The sequence below is a fragment of the Bubalus kerabau genome, chromosome 12, assembly GCF_029407905.1.
Source record: "Bubalus kerabau isolate K-KA32 ecotype Philippines breed swamp buffalo chromosome 12, PCC_UOA_SB_1v2, whole genome shotgun sequence".
Taxonomy (NCBI): Eukaryota; Metazoa; Chordata; class Mammalia; order Artiodactyla; family Bovidae; genus Bubalus; species Bubalus kerabau.
In genome coordinates this window covers 29,148,622-29,168,402 of record NC_073635.1, presented here as the reverse complement: position 1 = coordinate 29,168,402, position 19,781 = coordinate 29,148,622, and the positions used below count along the sequence as shown (strand labels likewise).

At 37.8% G+C, this 19,781-nt stretch overlaps 2 protein-coding genes across 11 annotated transcripts in view; one reads left to right on the top strand and one right to left on the bottom strand.

Moving 5' to 3' along the window:
• The window catches only part of BRCA2 (BRCA2 DNA repair associated), a 54,254-nt gene extending 48,648 nt beyond the window's left edge, over nt 1-5,606 (top strand). For all 6 annotated transcript variants that reach the window (XM_055542390.1, XM_055542392.1, XM_055542394.1 and 3 more), the window contains 3 exons: nt 1,151-1,395; nt 3,310-3,456; nt 4,330-5,606. In XM_055542390.1, coding sequence (XP_055398365.1) covers nt 1,151-1,395; nt 3,310-3,456; nt 4,330-4,971 — 1,034 coding nt within the window. In that variant the 3' untranslated portion in view covers nt 4,972-5,606. The remainder of the gene's footprint in view (nt 1-1,150; nt 1,396-3,309; nt 3,457-4,329) is intronic.
• A 1,861-nt stretch (nt 5,607-7,467) lies between these two features.
• N4BP2L1 (NEDD4 binding protein 2 like 1) overlaps nt 7,468-19,781 on the bottom strand; it is a 29,179-nt gene continuing 16,865 nt past the window's right edge. For 2 of the 5 annotated variants that reach the window (XM_055542431.1, XM_055542432.1), the window contains exons 2-5: nt 12,976-13,103; nt 12,577-12,665; nt 10,596-10,672; nt 7,468-9,150 (exon numbers count right to left, since the gene is read on the bottom strand). In XM_055542431.1, coding sequence (XP_055398406.1) covers nt 8,892-9,150; nt 10,596-10,672; nt 12,577-12,665; nt 12,976-13,103 — 553 coding nt within the window. In that variant the 3' untranslated portion in view covers nt 7,468-8,891. Of the gene's footprint in view, nt 9,151-10,477; nt 10,547-10,595; nt 10,673-12,576; nt 12,666-12,975; nt 13,104-19,781 lie in introns of all 5 variants that reach the window. The other 3 variants (XM_055542433.1, XM_055542434.1, XM_055542435.1) reach the window with 3 other exon arrangements.

Sequence of the window (19,781 nt, the reverse complement as noted above, 5' to 3'; positions counted from 1 at the left end):
GGGTTCCTTCTGAGAAAGAATCGGTCCTGTGCCTCACTCCCAGCCTGTGATGGTTGCCAGGAGGCTATGGCCTTCCTTGGCTTGTAGATGCCTCACCCAGGCTCTGCCTTCTTCACCTGGCAGTCTCGTGTGCATGTCTGTGTCCAATTCTCCCTTTTCATAAGGACATTCAATCAGCATATACTGAAATGAAACTTCAACTTGATTTTGTTAGCAAACACTGTGTTTGCCAGTAAGGTCACATTCACAGGTTAGGATGTCAACATCTTTTATGGGGACGCAACTCAACCCATGACTAGAGCCATATTCATTATTTCTGATTATTTCTATTTGCTTTTCTTCAGATTTAAGAATAACAGAATTCTTAAAATGTGTGTTCTCTCACCAGTGTGGAGAAGGAGACTAGAAGCTGAGCCCTGTTGTGCTTCATTCTATCCTACAACCTTCTGTTTCTTTGCTTCATCACCAATTCTTAAACTTTATATTAGGATATGCCTTATTTGTATGTTATTGGTAGACATTTCTTTCTTTTTTTATTTAGTTTGATGTCAAATGTTAGTGGGAGAAATTTCTATCAGAAAGTTTCAAAGTGCCACCCTAAACCTGAAGTACCAGTTCTCCAATACCCAACTCTGATCATGAGGTTTCTTAGCTTAAAATCTTCGGTGGCTCCCTGTCCCTTAGAAAATGAAATGCAAACTCCTTCCGATGCCTGAAAAAGCCTTCAGCCTCCTGCCTTAAGCCACCGCCCCACAAACCTCAGCTACTTAGTTTCACATTCTTGGCACACTAAAATATTTAACATTCCTATCTTGAAAAAGTCATTCACTTTGCTTAGAATGCCCTCTTCCTTCCCATTTTGATGAATTTTCCCTATTCATTATTCAGCTTACATGTTTCCTGCTTCCCCATGGCCTCTGTAACAGAATGTGTTGTCATACTGCGTTGAAATGTTAGCACCATAAGCAACAGGTCCTGAGCTGTTGAAAATCCTGAGCTTTTCCTAAATTTAGTTATTTTGGTTTGTCTTTACCATTAGCATACACAAAATAAATGGCCATACTTAAGAGTTTCCTTATATTTTAAAATTTATCCAGTACATATATAAGTGAAGTTTTTTATTTTCTGGCTTTTGTTTTTTCCGTTTTAGGTATTGCTCCTTTGGTCTATTTGTCAGATGAATGCCATAATTTATTGGCAATAAAGTTTTGGATAGATCTTAATGAGGACATTATTAAACCTCACATGTTAATTGCTGCAAGCAACCTCCAGTGGCGACCAGGGTGTAAATTGGGAATTCCTACTTTATTTGCTGGAGATTTTTCCATGTTTTCTGCCAGTCCTAAGGAGGGCCATTTTCAAGAGACATTCCACAAAATGAAAAATACTGTTGAGGTAAAATTAGCCTTGAACATTACCATACATGTTGGCATTTTCCTATTTTGACAGTCAGATGTCAAGCAAGTGGCAGCTTTTATGAAAATTGGATAGTTGACATATAATGTGAGATTTTATCATATATTAATTGTTCATGAACCTGAGGAGATGGTGAGTGACAGCCATCAGGGAGGAAAGAATGATTTGACAGGAACCAAATTAGGAAAAATTGTCAGAAGGATGTTCAGAGATGTAGACCATGTAGGCAAACTGGAAATTGGTAACAAGAGTTATATGTTACCTGTGGTTTACAGCACATGGCAATGTAATCAGTTAATATGTAGATTGCAAATTTATGTTCTAGGGACTTCCCTGGCAGTTCAGTGGTTAAGACTCCATGCTTCCATTGCAGGTGGTACAGGTTCAACCTGGTCAGGAACTAAGATCCTGCATGCCCCGTGGAATGGCCATAAAAGAAAAAAAACACTTTCTAAATTAACATTTTAAACTCCATATCTACTATTTTATCATTTATACCTGTCTTTGATTTAAAATAATTCCAAATAGGAGAACAAAATTTACTGAGTACTTACTGTACATCTGGCCTTGTAAACCTGTCTCATTTAATGCTCCCACCAACCCTGGGTAGGGAAGATCCCTTGGAGGAGGAAATGGCAACCCACTCCAGTATCCTTGCCTGGAAAATCCCATGGACGGAGGAGCCTGGAAGGCTAGAGTCCACGGGGTCGCAAAGAGTCGGACACGACTGAACAACTTCACTTTTCACCAACCCTATAACGTAGGGAACTGTTTTCCCATTTAATTGATGAGAAACAGAAGTCACACATCCACATTGGTAGAACCAGGATTCATGCTTAAGCCATCTGAATGCAGAGTCCAGACTATTATTAACTACCATGCAGTGCTGCCTCCCAATAAAATTTGGCATTTTATAAATGCTAACTTGTAAAAATAAAAATCTATAAAAGATAAGCCTCTTAGTTCTGTAGTTTAATATTTGAAATGTGTTATTCAGAATTCATATAAATAAAATTCTATCTTAAAAGCATTAGCTATATAAAGTTTGTATAATATTCTACCTGGACTCAATGTACATCATGAATAACAACACCCTAATTTATTTATGGCTTCTAAACTGGGGGCTGTAAATGTAAACTGGGGGTTACATTCACTATTTGGTTCCATTGTGGAGTACTTACTGTTTATATCCTACATTTTCTCTGACAACTTTCAAGGGCAGTTCATTTACATATCATTTAAAATTTTAACAAAATAGTGATAAATTAGGTTAAACCATAACCAAACTGCTGCTCTTTGACCCTTTGTGACTTCTGGAACGACAGTTTCATGTGGTATAACCTGTATGTTATTTCAGTTAATTCTTAGAACAGACATGAAAACGTTCTCATTTTGAAAGTGAAAATCACTCAGTTGTGTCCATCTCTTTGTGACTCGTGGACTATACAGTTCATGGAATTCTCCAGGCCAGAATACTGGAGTGGGTAGCCTTTCCCTTCTCCAGGGGATCTTCCCAACCCAGAGATCAAACCCAGGTCTCCCCGACTGCAAGCAGATTCTTTACCAGCTAAGCCACCAGGGAAGCCCCAGAACACTGGAGTGGGTAGCCTATCCCTTCTCCAGGAGATCTTCCTGACCCAGGATATCTCTTTCCCTCACAAACACACCCTCTTTCCTTCTCTCCCTCTAACAATTAAGGTCTTCTTAATCACTGATGTAGCTTTTGCATTTTTACACTGGTGAATTATTTGACAGTTGCTATCAAATTTGGGGTGTCTCTTTTTTTCTGGTCTGCATTTTTTTATTTCAGGTTTTAAAGGTAACATTTTCTGAAAACATATGAATGTATAGGTTTGCATTTTACAAACCAGCTTTTCCAATTTATTTTCTTAGAATATTGATACGTTTTGCGAGGATGCAAAAAACAAGCTGATTCGTTTACTTAATGCAAGTAATCCCAAGTGGTCCACCCCAACTAAAGACTGTACTTCAGCACCACCCACTGCTCAAACAGTCCTTGATTCAGGAAATAAGTTTCTGGTAAGTTAATCTAAATTTAACAGATTTTATAAATATTCTATAGAGAGGCAATACTATATTCTGATGTATACCTAGTAAACATGATAAAATGTAATTAAACTTAATTAGAAAGTGTCATTATTAGTGCCTCCTATAGGTATAGACTACCTGGAAAGTTTATCTTGTTTATTGAAGCCAGAATGTAACACTCTTTGGGGGCAAATTTTGTAAATGGGTGCTTTCATTTTTAGCGTTCCCAGTACACATGACTGAGAAGACGTTTTTGCCCATGTCTTTTTGCTCAGAGGACTATGCTATATAATTAGGGTTGTTTCTAAGCTCAGTTTAACTCTTTAAATCACAATAAAGGCAAATCGAGCTAAAGTCTGTAATTTTGGCTAAAGACTAGTTCTTAAGTAGCTAAACTTGCTAAGTTATATATATTAACTCATGTAACCTTCACAACAACCCTGAGATAAAAATTATCTACAGTTTACGAACAAGGAAACTATGACATACAGGGGTTAAGCATTTGCCTCCAGTCACAATCTAGAAAAGTAGGAATGATTTTAAAATGCTTATTTTTGTTTAACCTGTTAATAACAAAAAGATTAAAGCATAAATTATGTCTCCTACCTCCTTTTTGCTTTTACTACAATTATTCTTCATCTTTATTTTCATGTCATTTTTATATCCTCTTATGCAACAATCTTTCCTTCTGGAATAAAAATAATAATATTAATGTCTCTTGAAATCATAGCCACTAGGGGAGTGAAAGTGTGGTATTTGTATGTTTAAATATTTTTTAATAAAAGCTAATTTGACTTTATTTCATATATTAGGACATAATTATATAGGCTACTTCTTTGTTTTTTTGTTTTTTTTTTCCATTAGCTGTCTTCTCCCAGTAGTGAGATGAATTACCAAAGTCCATTGTCACTTTGTAAGCTAAATGAGAAGTCTGTCTGCACACCTGTATCAGCCCAAGTGACTTCAAAGTCTTGTTGCAAAGGGGAAAAAGAGACTGATGACCCAAAAAGCTGCAAAAAGAGAAGAGCCTTGGATTTCTTGAGTAGACTGCCTGTACCCCCACCTGTTAGTCCCATTTGTACATTTGTTTCTCCAGCTGCACAGAAGGCATTTCAGCCACCACGGAGTTGTGGCACCAAATATGAAACACCTATGAAGAAAAAAGAATTGAATTCTCCTCAGATGACTCCACTTAAAAAATTTAACGACATTTCTCTTTTGGAAAGGGATTCGATAGCTGATGAAGAACTTGCACTGATAAATACCCAAGCCCTTTTATCTGGTTCAGCAGGAGGAAATCAACTTACATCTATCAGTAAGTCCACCAGGACTGTTCCCACTAGTCCTAAGGATTATGTTGGACTGAAAAGGCCTTACACTACATCTGTGATCAAAGAACAAGAGAATTCCCCAGCCAGGACTGAAGAACAGGAGACTAATATTCAGGACACAAGTGCAACAAAAAATAGATCCAAGAGACTGCAAAGGCGACAGAAACCAAAATGACAATAAATTAGTTATTGACTCAACCTTTCCAGTTTGTAAAACATATACAGTTTCAAACTGTATATCAGAATTTGCATGAGTAAAGGAAGGAAATAGTTAAAAGTTTATCTGTTGTTTGTATATCACAGAAATGCTCTTTCCCTTTTTCTTTATTGGTATATTCTTATTTCAATTATATATCTTAAAATTGTGTAACTGTATATTAACTAATCAAGAAAATCTCCTTTAAATCTTTATGACTGGGTTTGATCACTGTAAGTATTACAAGTGAAGTAAACACAAGTGTTTCTTTTAGATTGTGTCCTTATAACTACAGGAAATTAAGTAAAGTTATTTTGACTCACATAATTCTTTTTGGTTTAGTTCCATTTTAGGTTTGTTTTTAAGAGGTAACCTACTATGAACCAGTTTTCCATAATGCACATGTTGGTTCTAATAACAGTTTTTTCCTGATCAAAAAAGTCACGATGAGTAAGATATTATAGTGGTGTTTTCTTTCGACCAGTTCTTCATCCTTAAGTCAGCATGACTACAAGAAAAACAGAACCCTCCGTGCACTTCCTTTTTTGATGCCATTTTGATCTGTAAAATTAAATTATTTATTAAAAGTTGAAATACTTTAAATCAGAAACACACTTCATTGTGTTAATTTGTCTTTATTTCTTAACAAAATGATCATCTGGACTGCAACTTAAGAGAAAATCTTTCTTTCAAATTGGCACTGATTCTCCTTGCTTTCAAATTGGCACTGATTCTCCTTGCTTTTAGTCCTATCACAGGAGTCAGCAAGCAGTCCCTTTTAAACCTACTTTTCTCCAACCACCAAAGCAGATGAGAACCATTCAATTTAAGATGGTATTCTCATTTGCTACTTTAAAAGAGGAAAAAGAGAAAGCAGTTCAAACTAGGAGCTAATAGCATAAAGTGTTTTAGTATGTCTTAAATTTATATACAGTATCCTGTTTTAAAATCTCATTATAAACACACCTTAAAGCCAAGAATAAATCTTTTTAAAAAGCAATTTCCTTCCTTCCATAACTGTGACCCATGTTTTTTCTTGCTTCTGAAAATTAACATAATAGTCTGTTCTGCTATTCTTTTTAACTTAAGTGTTCTGCCAGTCTTGTTAATGTGATTTAACTTTTTTTCATAAAACAATTTGGTCTTCATATCCTAATCATTTTCCCAATGATCCACACACTAGAACAGGGAATAAAACTTGAGTCTCAGCTGAAAGAATTATAAGAATTCAGCCTTTTTGTTTCTTGAAAAAACTTAAGCTATAACCGCTTTCATTTTTGATTAGCATTTAGACTACCCATAATGGAGACATCTAACATACACTCTGCTGTTTATAAACTGTAAATAATATAGCCAAGCTATATAAATAAAATGTGAAGCTTGAGTACATATGGATATTGTCCCCCCAAAAGTGACAATTTAATGATTACAAAATCATCAATGTACACTGCATGATAAGGGGTAAATGGTAAAAGTGATTTGTGTTACTCAACAATCACTTAATGAGAGCCTCTTGTGTATAAAGCACTCTGCCAACCCTGTGAGTGATGCAAATGTGAATGCACAAAACAAGTCAGTGTTAAGTGTTCAAAAATTTTTAAAAATCAGGAGTCATGGGTGTTGAAAGAAAAAATAGGCCATTTCTAGATGGGATAAACAAAGTTGGTGGCATTTTATTAATGATTTTATGCTCCCAAAAAGACAAATGTAGCAGGGAACTATTCTGAGCTCTTTCAGAGTAGGACAAATACAAAGTAGCCCAGCCCAGGCCAGGTGAACCAGAAACCCTAAGCAGAGTCAGAAGTAAATCAGGAGGGCTTGAGTTATGATCCTTCAGCTGCTCCTATGGGATTGAGCAAAGGCACTCTCATCTGGACCCTCTGACACTTCTCACCTCTACTATCCTAAATGAGTCAAGCCACCCACACTGACCTAGTTCTGCACTGACTAGGGACCATGTTGACTAGGATTACCCAGGACTATCTGGGGTCTGGAAAACAGGAGTACTGTTAATGTGGATTATCATCATTATTAGATTATTATGTGTTAAGCTTAGATACACAGAATTTAGCCAAACTATACTTTAGATTCATTCAAATTCACTTAATTTTAGTTTGTTGGGCAAATTCTGCTACTCAAAGGAGACATCAATTTTTTTAAATGTTAATGAAAAAACTACAGATCATTGCTGGTAATCATCAAGATGTTGAATAGATTTCAATAATACTAGATATGGAATATTAAAGTAATACAGTCTTTCTAATGTATAGAGATCAAATAATTTATACACACAAGTAAAATATAAAGTTGCTTTTATCTTTACCTCTGTGTTTCCTAGTCATTAAAGAAGATGGGTAAATATAGTTATAGAAAAACTAGTTCTTAATAGGGTAGAATTTTGTGGAATTTATGGTAAATAAGTTTTTTATTTTCTTAAACCCCCCAAAATTAGATTCAATGACAAGTCCATATAAAGCAATACCATATATAATTTTTAATAACCATAAAAGCACCATTATATAGAACACTTAAAATAATGCTTCACAAAACATTAGAAAGAAGTTGTTGGCCAACAAGAAATAAAGCATACATCCTACATGGTCTTATCTGTGGTCTCACACCAAATTAATCTGATTCCAACCTGTTAAAATTTGATTTGGATTCATAAATTCAATTTTAATATAAGAACTGTAGTAGAACTTTGTCTTAATGCCTCACAAAACACTCAGACTGCTCCTTATAAGAGGAGCATGACTTTTCCTGTTTCCATGTGAGGACATCCTGGGATGCTTCATTCCTTGTACGCCCAAAACTTTGGAGCTGCCAACTGATAATACACGTTTATAGGAATAATTTTTAAAAATTGCTTAATTATTCCTCTTAAAAATTGGTGTTTTATAAAGGCAGGCTTGTTTTATGTACACTGTTAGCTCAACAGCCAAACAGGTTTATCCCTGTTATCAAACAGGTTTAACCCTGTTTGATAAAGTGGTAGTTAAAACACAAGATGTGACTTGAAACAACGACACTGATTTTCCTCAGTAGCTTGTATCGCTATTAAGATTTTAACAGATATTTCTAACAATGACACATCGCTAAAATAAAGGGATAATCTCCCAAAGTGTCTACCTTGAAGGACAATATTCCCTTAGGTGTATACTTCCTGATGGCTCAGACAGTAAAGCGTCTGCCTGCAATGCGGGAGACCCAGGCTCGATCCCTGGGTTGGGAAGATCCCCTGGAGAAGGAAATGGCAATCCACTCCAGGACTATTCCCTGGAAAATCCCATGGACAGAGGAGCCTGGTAGGCTACAGTCCATGGGGTCGCAAAGAGTTGGACACGACTGAGTGACTTCACTATATACTTCCTGATGTCGTCATCTTAAAGGAAAATCAATATCATCATTACAGCCACACATCTCACATTTTTGGATACACAGATAATCAAAAGTAGCAATGGCACTAAAAAATTGTTCCTGCCTGCTATTTCTCCTCCATCTTTCCAACTTTCCTGATGGAGATGAATTTCCTGAAAAAATAGACTGCTTCAGAGAAAGGGCTACTGAAGCTTTATATTAAAAACAGTTCATTAATGAGCCTATGTGGTTGATTACGTTCTTGGGTATGTTCTCAGGTTTCAGTTTTGAATTAGTTCTTTCCCTAGAGAAAGGATTTTGTTTAATCAAATCGGCAGAATTCCCAGCATCAGACCATGCACATAGGATCACTTTAACAAATGCTTGTTGAAGAGGCATGTAACGACTTCTGCACAGAAACTCTCAGGCTTGACTATTTACACTGGAATTAGAGCTCTGACTACCACTGAACGGAGAATAAATACCAAAAATTGAAGTAAAAACTGATTTAGGAAAATTCAGAATGCCCATAAGAGAGGCCTCTAATACCCATGGTGACAACCACCCCTTCTGTTAAAGGAGCTCTCATTAGTGAAGCTGCCATGCGCCCTCCGGTGTGGGAACTCGGCGTAGGTGTTCCAGTACCCTGCACCGTTGGAAGGAGATGCATTATTCCTGTCCTGGTTTCTGTTCGCTCTGCTTGGTTTTTCTGCGTGCAGCACACTGTAAAAGGTAACATCATGTTCATACCGTTCTTTCATTCGGTGTATTTTCTCTCTTGGGACTCCATGAATGTTTCTTCTACGTGGAAAAAAAAATGTTTAGTTAAGGCAGCATATCAAAATGAGTTACATTTTACAAGTATTTGTAGTTTATAAGTCCTGTATTATTACACAGATATGCACTCCCTATTCTCAGGATGGAAATCTGACAAAAGCAAAACATCGTGTTAAGCAGTTATCGTTCAGCTCAACTGTTTTTCATGCGGCCCTGCACACCCGCAAACTACCCTGGGGCTAGCAAAGAGCCAAAACATCAAAAAATGCTCTGTTTCTGGAAATCTCAATTCTGTGCTTCAAAACATAAGACAGCACCATGAGCTCTTCTTATATGTTTGCCAATTTGTTATGCATATATCTATAATCACTTATGTCAGGCCTAGATACTTCTAGATCCTTATTAAAACAACATTCTTCAATTCCCATGGACATGAGGATCAACTGGGGATATAGTTTTGAAATGTAATTATCAGAGATTTCAACTAAGAATGGGGTCTATGAACTAGGACTTTTAAAAGTATTTATCGTATTATTTATTTTTTGGCTGTGGTGGGTCTTTGTTGCCACAGTACAGGGGCTTTCTCTAGTAGCGGGGCACGGGCCTCTCATTGCAGTGGCTTCTCTGTCGCAGAGAACGGGCTCTAGGTGTGTGGCCTCAGGAGTTGTGACATGTGGACTCAGTGGATACAGCTCCCAGACTCAGTAGTTGTGATGCACGTGCTTACTGCTCTGCAGCACATAGGATCCTCCTGGACCAGGGATCAAATCAGCATTCCTTGCATTGCAAGGCAGATTCTCAACCACTGGACCACCAGGGATGCCCCATGAACTAGGATTTTAACAGTCACCTCAGCTGATTCTGACAGAGGTGATTCACACATCCCTTGGGAAACACTATCTGCTTGTAACCATAAGATGAATTAGACTTATTCCTAAAAAGTAAATTCTGACCTCACTGGTTACTTTGAATCATTGACATTACCAAATAGCACAGATGGTGAATTATCAGAACCCATGCATTCAATCAACAAGTTAGTATTATTTGGACATTTATTGCTTTACAAACTAGAAGCAGCATCTAGACCATAAATGAACCACAGACTGTTCAATATCTGAAGGTCTTTGTTTAGCCTAAGTGCAAAAACACCACTCACAAGTGCAATCCCATGCAGAGGAAAGTGCTTTTAAATGTCCATTAATGAAGAAGCATTTTAGCAGAATGTTAAATATGTCCTTTTTGAGGACCAAGTCCAAGCCAAGATTTAGCATTTAGCATTATATTAGAAACTGACCCCAAAGTAAAGTCTTTCACATTAATAATTCCAAAGTTATCAATTTCCAAGAATTACCATTTCTGGCCTGAAAACTACCATGTCCATTTCCAGCCTGAAAAGATTCTTTTGTTCGGTCTGAAATACCTGAAAATAGCAGGATACATAATGAGGAGCTAGAAAAACAAAGAAGTACCTTGCTAACTCTTGGACGTTGAATTTCCAGCGAGTGTCAGGTTCTCGGAATATAACTTCATAGTTATTTTCAAGTGCCTGATTTTTCAAAAGTACATAAAACATTGAAGACATGGTATGTATGTTTGGGAATGTTTATGCTGCCATTTAACATTTACTACAAATCTTTTCTAACATTCCTTTTGTTTAACCAGTAATTCAATTCCTTAATTTATGTTAACAAATACAGTTGGTACATATCCATACTTAGCCACACTCAGATTATATTATGGTTCCCAATGATAACTTTTCAGTAATTCTATCTACTGTGTAGGAAAACAACAAAGTTCTTTGTTTTGAACCTTTAAAAAGATAGATCGTTGAACTAGTTTTAAATTCCCTGTCCATAGGAATGAGCAATGAATTCCAATGGTTTCCCAGAGCCCCGTATATGTGATTATCATAGGTTCACTGTCATCAAGTGCCTTGGCTAGTCCTCACAGCTTGGTTTACAAAGTGAGAATACCAGAGGCACAGAGCTTGGGAAATAAAAATGATTTCCACATACTTCACATATTCTTCCCTCCAAAAAGTAGCTCTCCCATCCATGCCACATAGTTTGGCTCAATTCACCGTGCCATATTTCCTTGAGTTTAGAAAATGATTACCATTTCCATGGAAACATCAAATGTTCTTTGCATTAATTAACTGACTACTACTTATTTTATCTCAAGTTGAACTTTCTGTTATGACTACTGTTTGTTGTGTTATAAAATACAGAATAAAATGGGCTAAGTAAGGGGATTTCCTCTTCATTCTTTAGATGGACACTTCTAATTTCAGAAGGATATCAAATATCATACGTGGAGAATATCTGGTTTCTGTGTCTTAGTAGTAGCTGTGGATGGCTGGGAAAGATTGTGCATGTCTAGAAATTAGAAAATAAAAAGTAAAATAACTTCCCTTAAGCTACTCTCAGTTAAGCCCTGCCTCTTGGTTCTGAGTTGTGCCTTAATTAACCTGACTCTTCATATCCCTGTCCATTTTTCTCCTAAGTGGATGTTTGATCCATGAACTAAAGTAACCACAAAGTTGATGCTCATTCTGTCCTACATTCAGCAAAGTCCCACAGTCTGGGCCTAAGTAAAACTGATGAAAGTATCTAGACAAAAGCACACCTCTATGTAAGCTACTCTGCCCAAAATATTAAAAAAAAAAAGGCTTAAAAACAAGCTGCCATGAGTCCAGTTTTAGAGATTCACTTTAAAATTAGCCAAGTAGGGAATATACTCAGCTGTTTTCTTCCTCTCCCTGTATGTTTGTGGATCTTTTCTCCTTATTACACGCAGTAAGGAATGAAAACATATTAGCACAAAAGATGAAATATGTCTGAAAAGTAGATCAGACATACTTCATAAGGAAAAATGTACACATTGCTTCATTCATCTGACTGTTCGGACAGTAGACGGCTGAATTGTTACCTTTATATGTGCATTTATATTTGTATTCTAATATCTTAATAGGGTTACAGCGTTACTCCTGAATCTGTTTTTAAACTAAGAAATTCATTGCCCTGGAACTCCCATGCAGCAGCAGCACCACACAGTACTGAAGTCCCCAGCTGGCAAAGACAGAACTGTCCTAAGAACATCATCTACAGCTCCATTGGAGGCATCACCTAGTCCAGCACTTCTCAGCAGGTTTCAGCAGATGCTTCTACGTATGCCTTCCCTTAGGAAAACAACCAAGACAGAAATGCTGTCAAGAATTCAGACCAAGGGCTATTTTTAAAATGTATCCTGAGGTAGTATTAGCATCTCAGCAAATTTCAGCCATTGAACGGCAGAGAAACACTAAAATAAAACCTCTTTACCTGATTCCTGGGAGAACTACTATTAATGAATATGAGATCACAGAAGACCAAAAAAAGAAGAAAGAACAAATGTTTCAACTTTCTCACAAAATGTCCAGAACTGAAAATTCAGAATGATACTTCTTCCTACCATGACTGCATAGGGCTTCATTTCCCAGGCGTGGAGGTTGGTATTATCAATAATAATGGGGGATATGCCATTCCTCATTGCTTTTCTTGCTGCAACACAATGTTATATAACAGTGAACAACATGCAACAATCACAGAAGGGCGCGTGTACTCCATATTTTGTTATTTTTATTACAGGATGTCCTCATTACACAACTTTAATACTACCTATTTCAGAACCCATTATCAATAATTTTCTTTTTCCTGGAATCTAGGGAGATTACACTCTGGCATTCTGTTTGAGAAGGAAAAATGGCAGAACTTTAGATTAAGCTCCTTCCATAAATTTTTTTCATTTTGCAGGAGCTACAATCTATGTGCACAAGAGGATTTCCCAGGAGCTTGGAAAGGAATCTGTCACCTCTTTTCTGGTTCCACTCATGAGCTTCCTCCAGGAAGTCAGGATTGAACTCATAGGCACCATCTTCCCTGAAGAAAAAATCATCCGTGCTGAAAATCAGGGCTCTGGGAAAGTCGTGTTGCAACTGTCTGGAGAGTGGGGAAACAAGAGATTATTTTATGACTATGCATTTTCATACTATAAATCATTTCCTTCTATCTCTAACATTTAGCAGTTTATACTTGTGAGACCACCAGGTTTGAGTTGTTGAAATTCATTTTAAAAAGAGAGATTCTCTCTAGAAGGTATCGCTCCTTCATAGGGGTAAGGAGAGGGCTGAGAGGGGACTCTGTGTTGCCCAACTCTTTAACAAGTGCTGGTCACCACCGCGCTGATTTCTGCAGCTACCAGAACTGATTCTAGATGACACCCTGGAGGCTTTGCTGCAGGGGTGACAAGAGTGGGCACAGCCCTCACTGACATTCCTCTGTGATGCACCACTGCCCAAGTACCCCTGCTGCAGCCCCTTCCTGTACCCCCTTACCTGTCCTGGGTCCCCTCGCCTTGGAGCTCTGTTCTCCATAAGGACCCATGTGAGACACCGGTTCTTGCTGAGGTATGAAATGTAGATAAAAGTGATGTGTATGCTACCCCTAACAGGTACTTTAGCAGTGACCTAAACCAAATTCTAAAACCAGCAGGAGAAGAAAAGATGCAGATCCAACATTCCCTAGGCTTTCCTAAACTTCTATCACTCTCTCTGAATATGAAAATACCACACATAGAAAAAAAGAAAAAGCATCATGGAGTCCCCTCTTTAAAGCAGGAAAGAAAAAAAAAGCATATGAAGTTTTGCACAAAATAACTTCAAAAAGAAGATATTTCCACATGAAATCCTTATTCAGACTTTTTTGGGGGAGAAGATGGCTATTGTGCTAGACAGTAACAAAGTAAATCTCTGAGCCTCCTTTCCTCATAAAAACTGGGGATAACAGCACCCATCTTGCTAAGTGAGGATGACTACCTAATAACCTGGGGAAGCGCCTCGCGCAGTGCCCGACACAATGAGCACACGGTTCTCTCCCTTCTCCCTGCATGGCTCCCCAGTGTAATTCTAACTTCAAACAAATTGACCAGGCAGATACAGTCCATAACAAAACAGCCGTGCTCAGAATAAAAAGATATTTAAAAGCTGGAGGAAGGACTTCCCTGGTGATCCACTGGTTAAGAATCTACCAATGCAAGGGATGTGGGTTTGATTCCTGGTCCGGGAAGATTCCACATGCTGCAGAGCAACTAAGCCTGTGCACCACAACTGCTGAGCCAGCATGCCTAGAGCCCATGCTCTGCAACAAGCAGCCCCTGCAATGAGAAGCCCGCGCACTGCCACTAGAGAGGAGCCCCTGATTGCCACAACTAGACAAAAGCCCACACAGCAACGAAGACAGCGCAGCCAAAAATAAGTAAGATTTAAAAAAAAGAGAGAGAGAAAAATGTTGGAACATAACAAGAGCAGGAAATGTAAAAAGAAAACAGAACTATTTAGCTCTGTTTGTTCTTCTCTATCAAGAAGAATGCTCTTTAATCAGGAAAGAGCATAAGGCAGTGAAACCACAGATAATGAGTAAAGCACCTAAGCTGCCTGAAACACTTGGGTTCAGTTCCTGACTCTTCCACTACGGTCATGTGGCCTCTTTCCAAGCTTCTGTGTTCCTGACCGAAAACTTATATAATATCACGACCTATTAAACAGAGCTTCTAGTAAGGGTGAAATGAGGTGAGGTATGGGAAAACATTTTTCAAGAGGTAAGGTACTTTACAAACACAAGATACTGTTATTTTATTAGTAACAAATGAAGTCAGATTTTCCATCCAAAACTGTTTACATGCCATCGTAGTAAAGTGCATTGGAGTGTGTACACTCCAATGTAGGAGTGCTAGGAGCGATGGCAAAGAAAATGTGGCCATTTTAAATACACCACAGATACAGATACGGACACGAAAGGCAAGTATAAAGATCTGATAAAACGGATTTGCATAGTTTCTTTGTAAATGTCTTTTAACTGTAAAGATACTCAAACTGAAAAGCTCAAATCAGATATCCAAACGTTAACCTCCAGGGCAAACAGTTATTATAAAGACACCTTAGAAGAAAATCTAAGGGCAACACTAACTGCACTTTCAGGTGTGCGTATTTTATATTTGTAAATGCTCTACAGTTTTTGAATTATTTTCATCATTATCTAGTCTAAACATGAAAGCCTCATTCCGAGTTTAAATAATATTGTGTAACTTGTTTTCCTTATCTTTTGTGTACTAAGTTAAGCAACTCTGGATATTAGTTCCAGAACTTCTTCAATATCCCTTCTAAATCTGGCTTCATTTGTTTTCCTATTAAGTCTGCCACTTACAGCTTTGGTTTTGTCATTTTCAGAATGGAGTTTTTCTTTGCATAGACATAGCTCTATCTCCTCTTTATGGTTTATATTATCTACTAGAAGTTAATACTCTAATTTTTCATTAAAAAAAAAGACCTTTTAAGGCATGTGTTCAATTCACATTTTATTTGAATTCTATTCCCTTCTAGAAAGCAAAAAAAGAAAACACAGCAAAGTATCACCTTGTTTGCAAAATTTTGCCTTAGAGTAAAAGTTAAATTGTTCAGGACCACTATGAAGCTGAACCACCTGCTCATCATTTCCCAAGACACATGTGACCATAGCCTATATGGTCCTCCTAACAAACAGGCAGGAAAAATAGGACTGTTTTTCACCTTTACAACTCTAATGGAACTGAGGGACTGGAGAAGATCAAAGGGTGGACTTTTTTATCTTGCTGAATGATCGTTCCTTCAAAACTTGTTTTACCTTCACCTGAATGTTAAATCAGCACTGGCAGTCATGGTACATTTTGAATACTCAAGACTTAAAAGCTCTCCTAACTAAATGAAGAACTGATTCAATAGGCAATCCTGAGAGTCTCACACTTCAGTGGAAGCAATAAATACCATTCCCTAAGCTTCAGAAGTGACAAGCATAATGCCCCAGCTCTAGCTTTCTTTATGGTGGTCAGGAGCCTCCTGCATTAGGCAAATTGAGAGAATGAAAAAAGGGGGGGAAAAAAAGACAATTACACCCACATAATTTTCACCTCTGCAGTGCCCCCCAAACTCACCTGACACTACTACTATGAGAGTAACTTAGGTTCTAATCTTGATTTCATAACATCACTCTTCTGTGTACTTCTTTTGTTTAACAATAGAGAAACATTTGAATATATTTAGATATCTATTAGTCACTCACCCACTCATTGACAAAGTCCAAAATTAGTATGTAACTCTGAGTTGTACCCCTTATTACTGGAATTTTCCAACATGCAAAATAGAATAACATAATCATTCCCCATGTACCCACAGTCCAGCTTTAACAATTATCGTTATATGGCCAGTATTGCTTCATCTGCTTCATACTTCATTTCACCAAATATCTTTTCAGTGTTCAAATTTCCCTGATTGTCTCATAAATCAGTTCAGTTCAGTCGCTCAGTCGTGTCTGACTCTTTGCGACCCCATGAATCACAGCACGCCGGGCCTCCCTGTTCATCACCAACTCCCGGAGTTCACCCAGACTCAAATCCATCGAGTCGGTGATGCCATCCTGCCATCTCATCCTCTGTCGTTCCCTTCTCCTCCTGCCCCCAATCCCTCCCAGCATCAGAGTCTTTTCCAATGAGTCAACTCTTCGCATGAGGTGGCCAAAGTACTGGAGTTTCAGCTTTAGCATCATTCCTTCCAAAGAAATCCCAGGGCTGATCTCCTTCAGAATTCCTACAATTGGTTTGTTTGAATCAAGAGCTAAACCAGATCCACGCTTTGCATTTGGTCCCCACATCCCTTAAGTCTCATTTATTCCATAGTTTTCCCACTCCTTTTTATTTCCACCTAAACTTTCCCCCCACAACCTTTTACATTTAGAAAATGTTCAAACCTATAGAAATAAGTTGAAAGAATACTATGAACACTCCTTACCCTCCATTATTAACACTTTTGTTAACAATGTTGTTAACGTCTTGCCTCATTTATTTTACTTCTCTCACATGTGTATTTTTGATATACCATTTAAAAACAAGTTGCAGACATCATGATACTTTGTTCCTAAATGCTTTATCAAGTATCTTCTATAAATAAGAACATTATCCTAAATAATCACATCACAACTTAAAAACTGAATTATAAATTATATTATAAATATATACTATACATAAATTATATACTAATTTATATTACAATTTTATATTACAGCTATTTATAATGCATGCATGCTCAGTTGTGTCCAACTCTTTCTGACCCCATGAATTGTGTAGCCCACCAGGCTCCTCTGTTCATGGGATTTCCCAGGCAAGAACACTAGAGTGGGCAGCCATTCCGTTCTCCAGGGGATCTTCCCAAGCCAGTGATCGAACCAGGATCTCCTGCATTGCAAGTGGATTCTTTACCTCTGAGCCACCAGGGAAGGCCTTAGCTATTTATAATAACCAATGTTAATAGATTTTTAAATTTAAAATGTCCTTCATGGTACGAATAATATCTTCACAGGTTCAAGTACAGCATTTAGTTATTAACGTCTCTTTGGTGTCACTTAATCTAGAACTGTCCTCATGCCTTCTTTGGTTTCCCTTTTTTTTAAAAAAAAATTACTTTTAATTGAAGGATAATTGCTTTACAATATTGTGATGGTTCCTGCCATATATCGATGTGAATCAGTCATAGGTATATACATGTCCCCTCTCTCTTGAACCTTCCTCCCTGCTTTCCCTTTTTGAAGAATCCAGTCAGTTGGCTTGAGAATGCCCCACATTCTGTATTAGCCTGGTTATTTTCCTCATAATTAGATCCAGATTAAACATTTGTGGAAGGAAAATACAGAGGTGATGTTTGCGTACCTGACTGCACGTGATGACCGTCTGTACCATCCTGCTAAGTTTATCACTTGGCTAACAGGTGGCATCAGCTAGTATTGCTCCCCTTGTGATACTACATCATGTTGGGGTGGGGGTGGGGAGTTGATGTAACGAGAGGCCCCGTATAACATCCTATTCCCCAACAACCTTTCCCTCAATGAGCTTTATATTCATTGCTGATCACTGCCAAGTGAGTTATTACACTGGGAATAGCAGAATACTTATTACTTCATGTAATTTCTTCTGTATTTACTAGGTGGCATTGTCTAGTAAAGAAGAGCACTCTTCCCTTTCCCCTTTTAATAATGCTTACCATCGTCATTCTTTATGAGGCTCAAATTGTCCCAAATTTGCCAAGCAGGTGCCCCCTCAAATTGGTTCCTGTGTCCTGGTCTACACCAACCTTAAAAATATTACTTTTCCTTTCTAATTAGCAAAGTAACACATATTCAAGGCAAAATATTTTGGAAGAGAAAACTGTGAAACAGAAGTTCCTATATTCCTCAACCTAAAAATAATTACGAATATTTTGATTGTCTTTCCAGGAGATAGAATTTTTTTTTCTCATCTGATATTTTGTTCCATAAAAACAGAAACATAATGCAGAGAATATCAACTTCTCTTCACTAAACTTATTTCCACAGCAACTATTTCCCACCTCATGAAGTATGATTCTATGCCATTATTTTTTTAAATTATTTTAATTGGAGGCTAATTACTTAACAATATTGTAGTGGGTTTTGCCATACACTGACATGAGTCAGCCATGGGTGTACATGTATCCCCTATCCTGAATCCCCCTCCCACCTGAGAGAGTCATTTCCTAGACAAGTTGATAGGGAGTCTAGGGGTCCCCAAGGAGAGAGGGGTCTCCAAATGGAGGAAATAGCCTGCAAGTGTCAGACATTTTTATCTCTCTTAAGCGGCAGGAGGAAACAAACTAGCAATATTTTTTCCTTCTCTATACAAATTTAAAGAGAGGTTTCTCTTAAAATACTGTGTTGCCATAATGACACCTGGTTTCACCTGAAGTTAGCTATTCTTGAGCCTAGAGATAACCAATGCCTTTTTCTTATGGAAATGTTTGTCTTAAGCTATGCTAATATACTACGCCTTTACCCCAAACTCTGTCTCCAAGTCGGTTTCGCCTCTTGGCCAAGAACCTACTTGACAAACCAGTATGTTATACTCAGATATTGTTCCCCTAATCTATGTAGATGAAACTATTTATATGGTGGTCTGCCCTTCTTTAAGATTCAAGTTAATCATTTTATGGCCCAGGATAAACCATTTGGTGCCATTCTGAATTTTAAGACATTCCTTTCTTTCATTAACAGACTGCTAGTGACTATATAACATCCAGCTGAAGACTAGCAGGGGGGTACTCTTTCTGCCCCCTTCTGATGCCCATGTCAGAAGCTTTCTCTATCTCCTTTACACTTTAATAAAACTTTATTACACAAAAGCTCTGAGCGATCAAGCCTCGTCTCTGGCCCCGGATTGAATTCTTCTCCTCTGGGGGCCAAGAATCCCGGTGTATTCGCGTGATTCAACAACCTCCTCTCACACCTCCCTCCCCATCCCATCCCTCAAGGTCGTACCAGTGCACCGACCCTGAGCACCCTGTCTCATGCATCAAACCTGGACTGGCGATCTATTTCACATATGATAATGTACACTGAAACATGTATATTCTCTCAAATCATGCTATTCTCTCAAATCATCCCACCCTCACTTTCTCCCATAGAGTCCAAAAGTCTGTTCTTTATGTCTGTTTCTCTTTTGCTGTCTCACATATAGGGTCTTCGTTACCATCTTTCTAAATTCCATATATATGTGTTAATATACTGTATTGGTGTTTTTCTTTC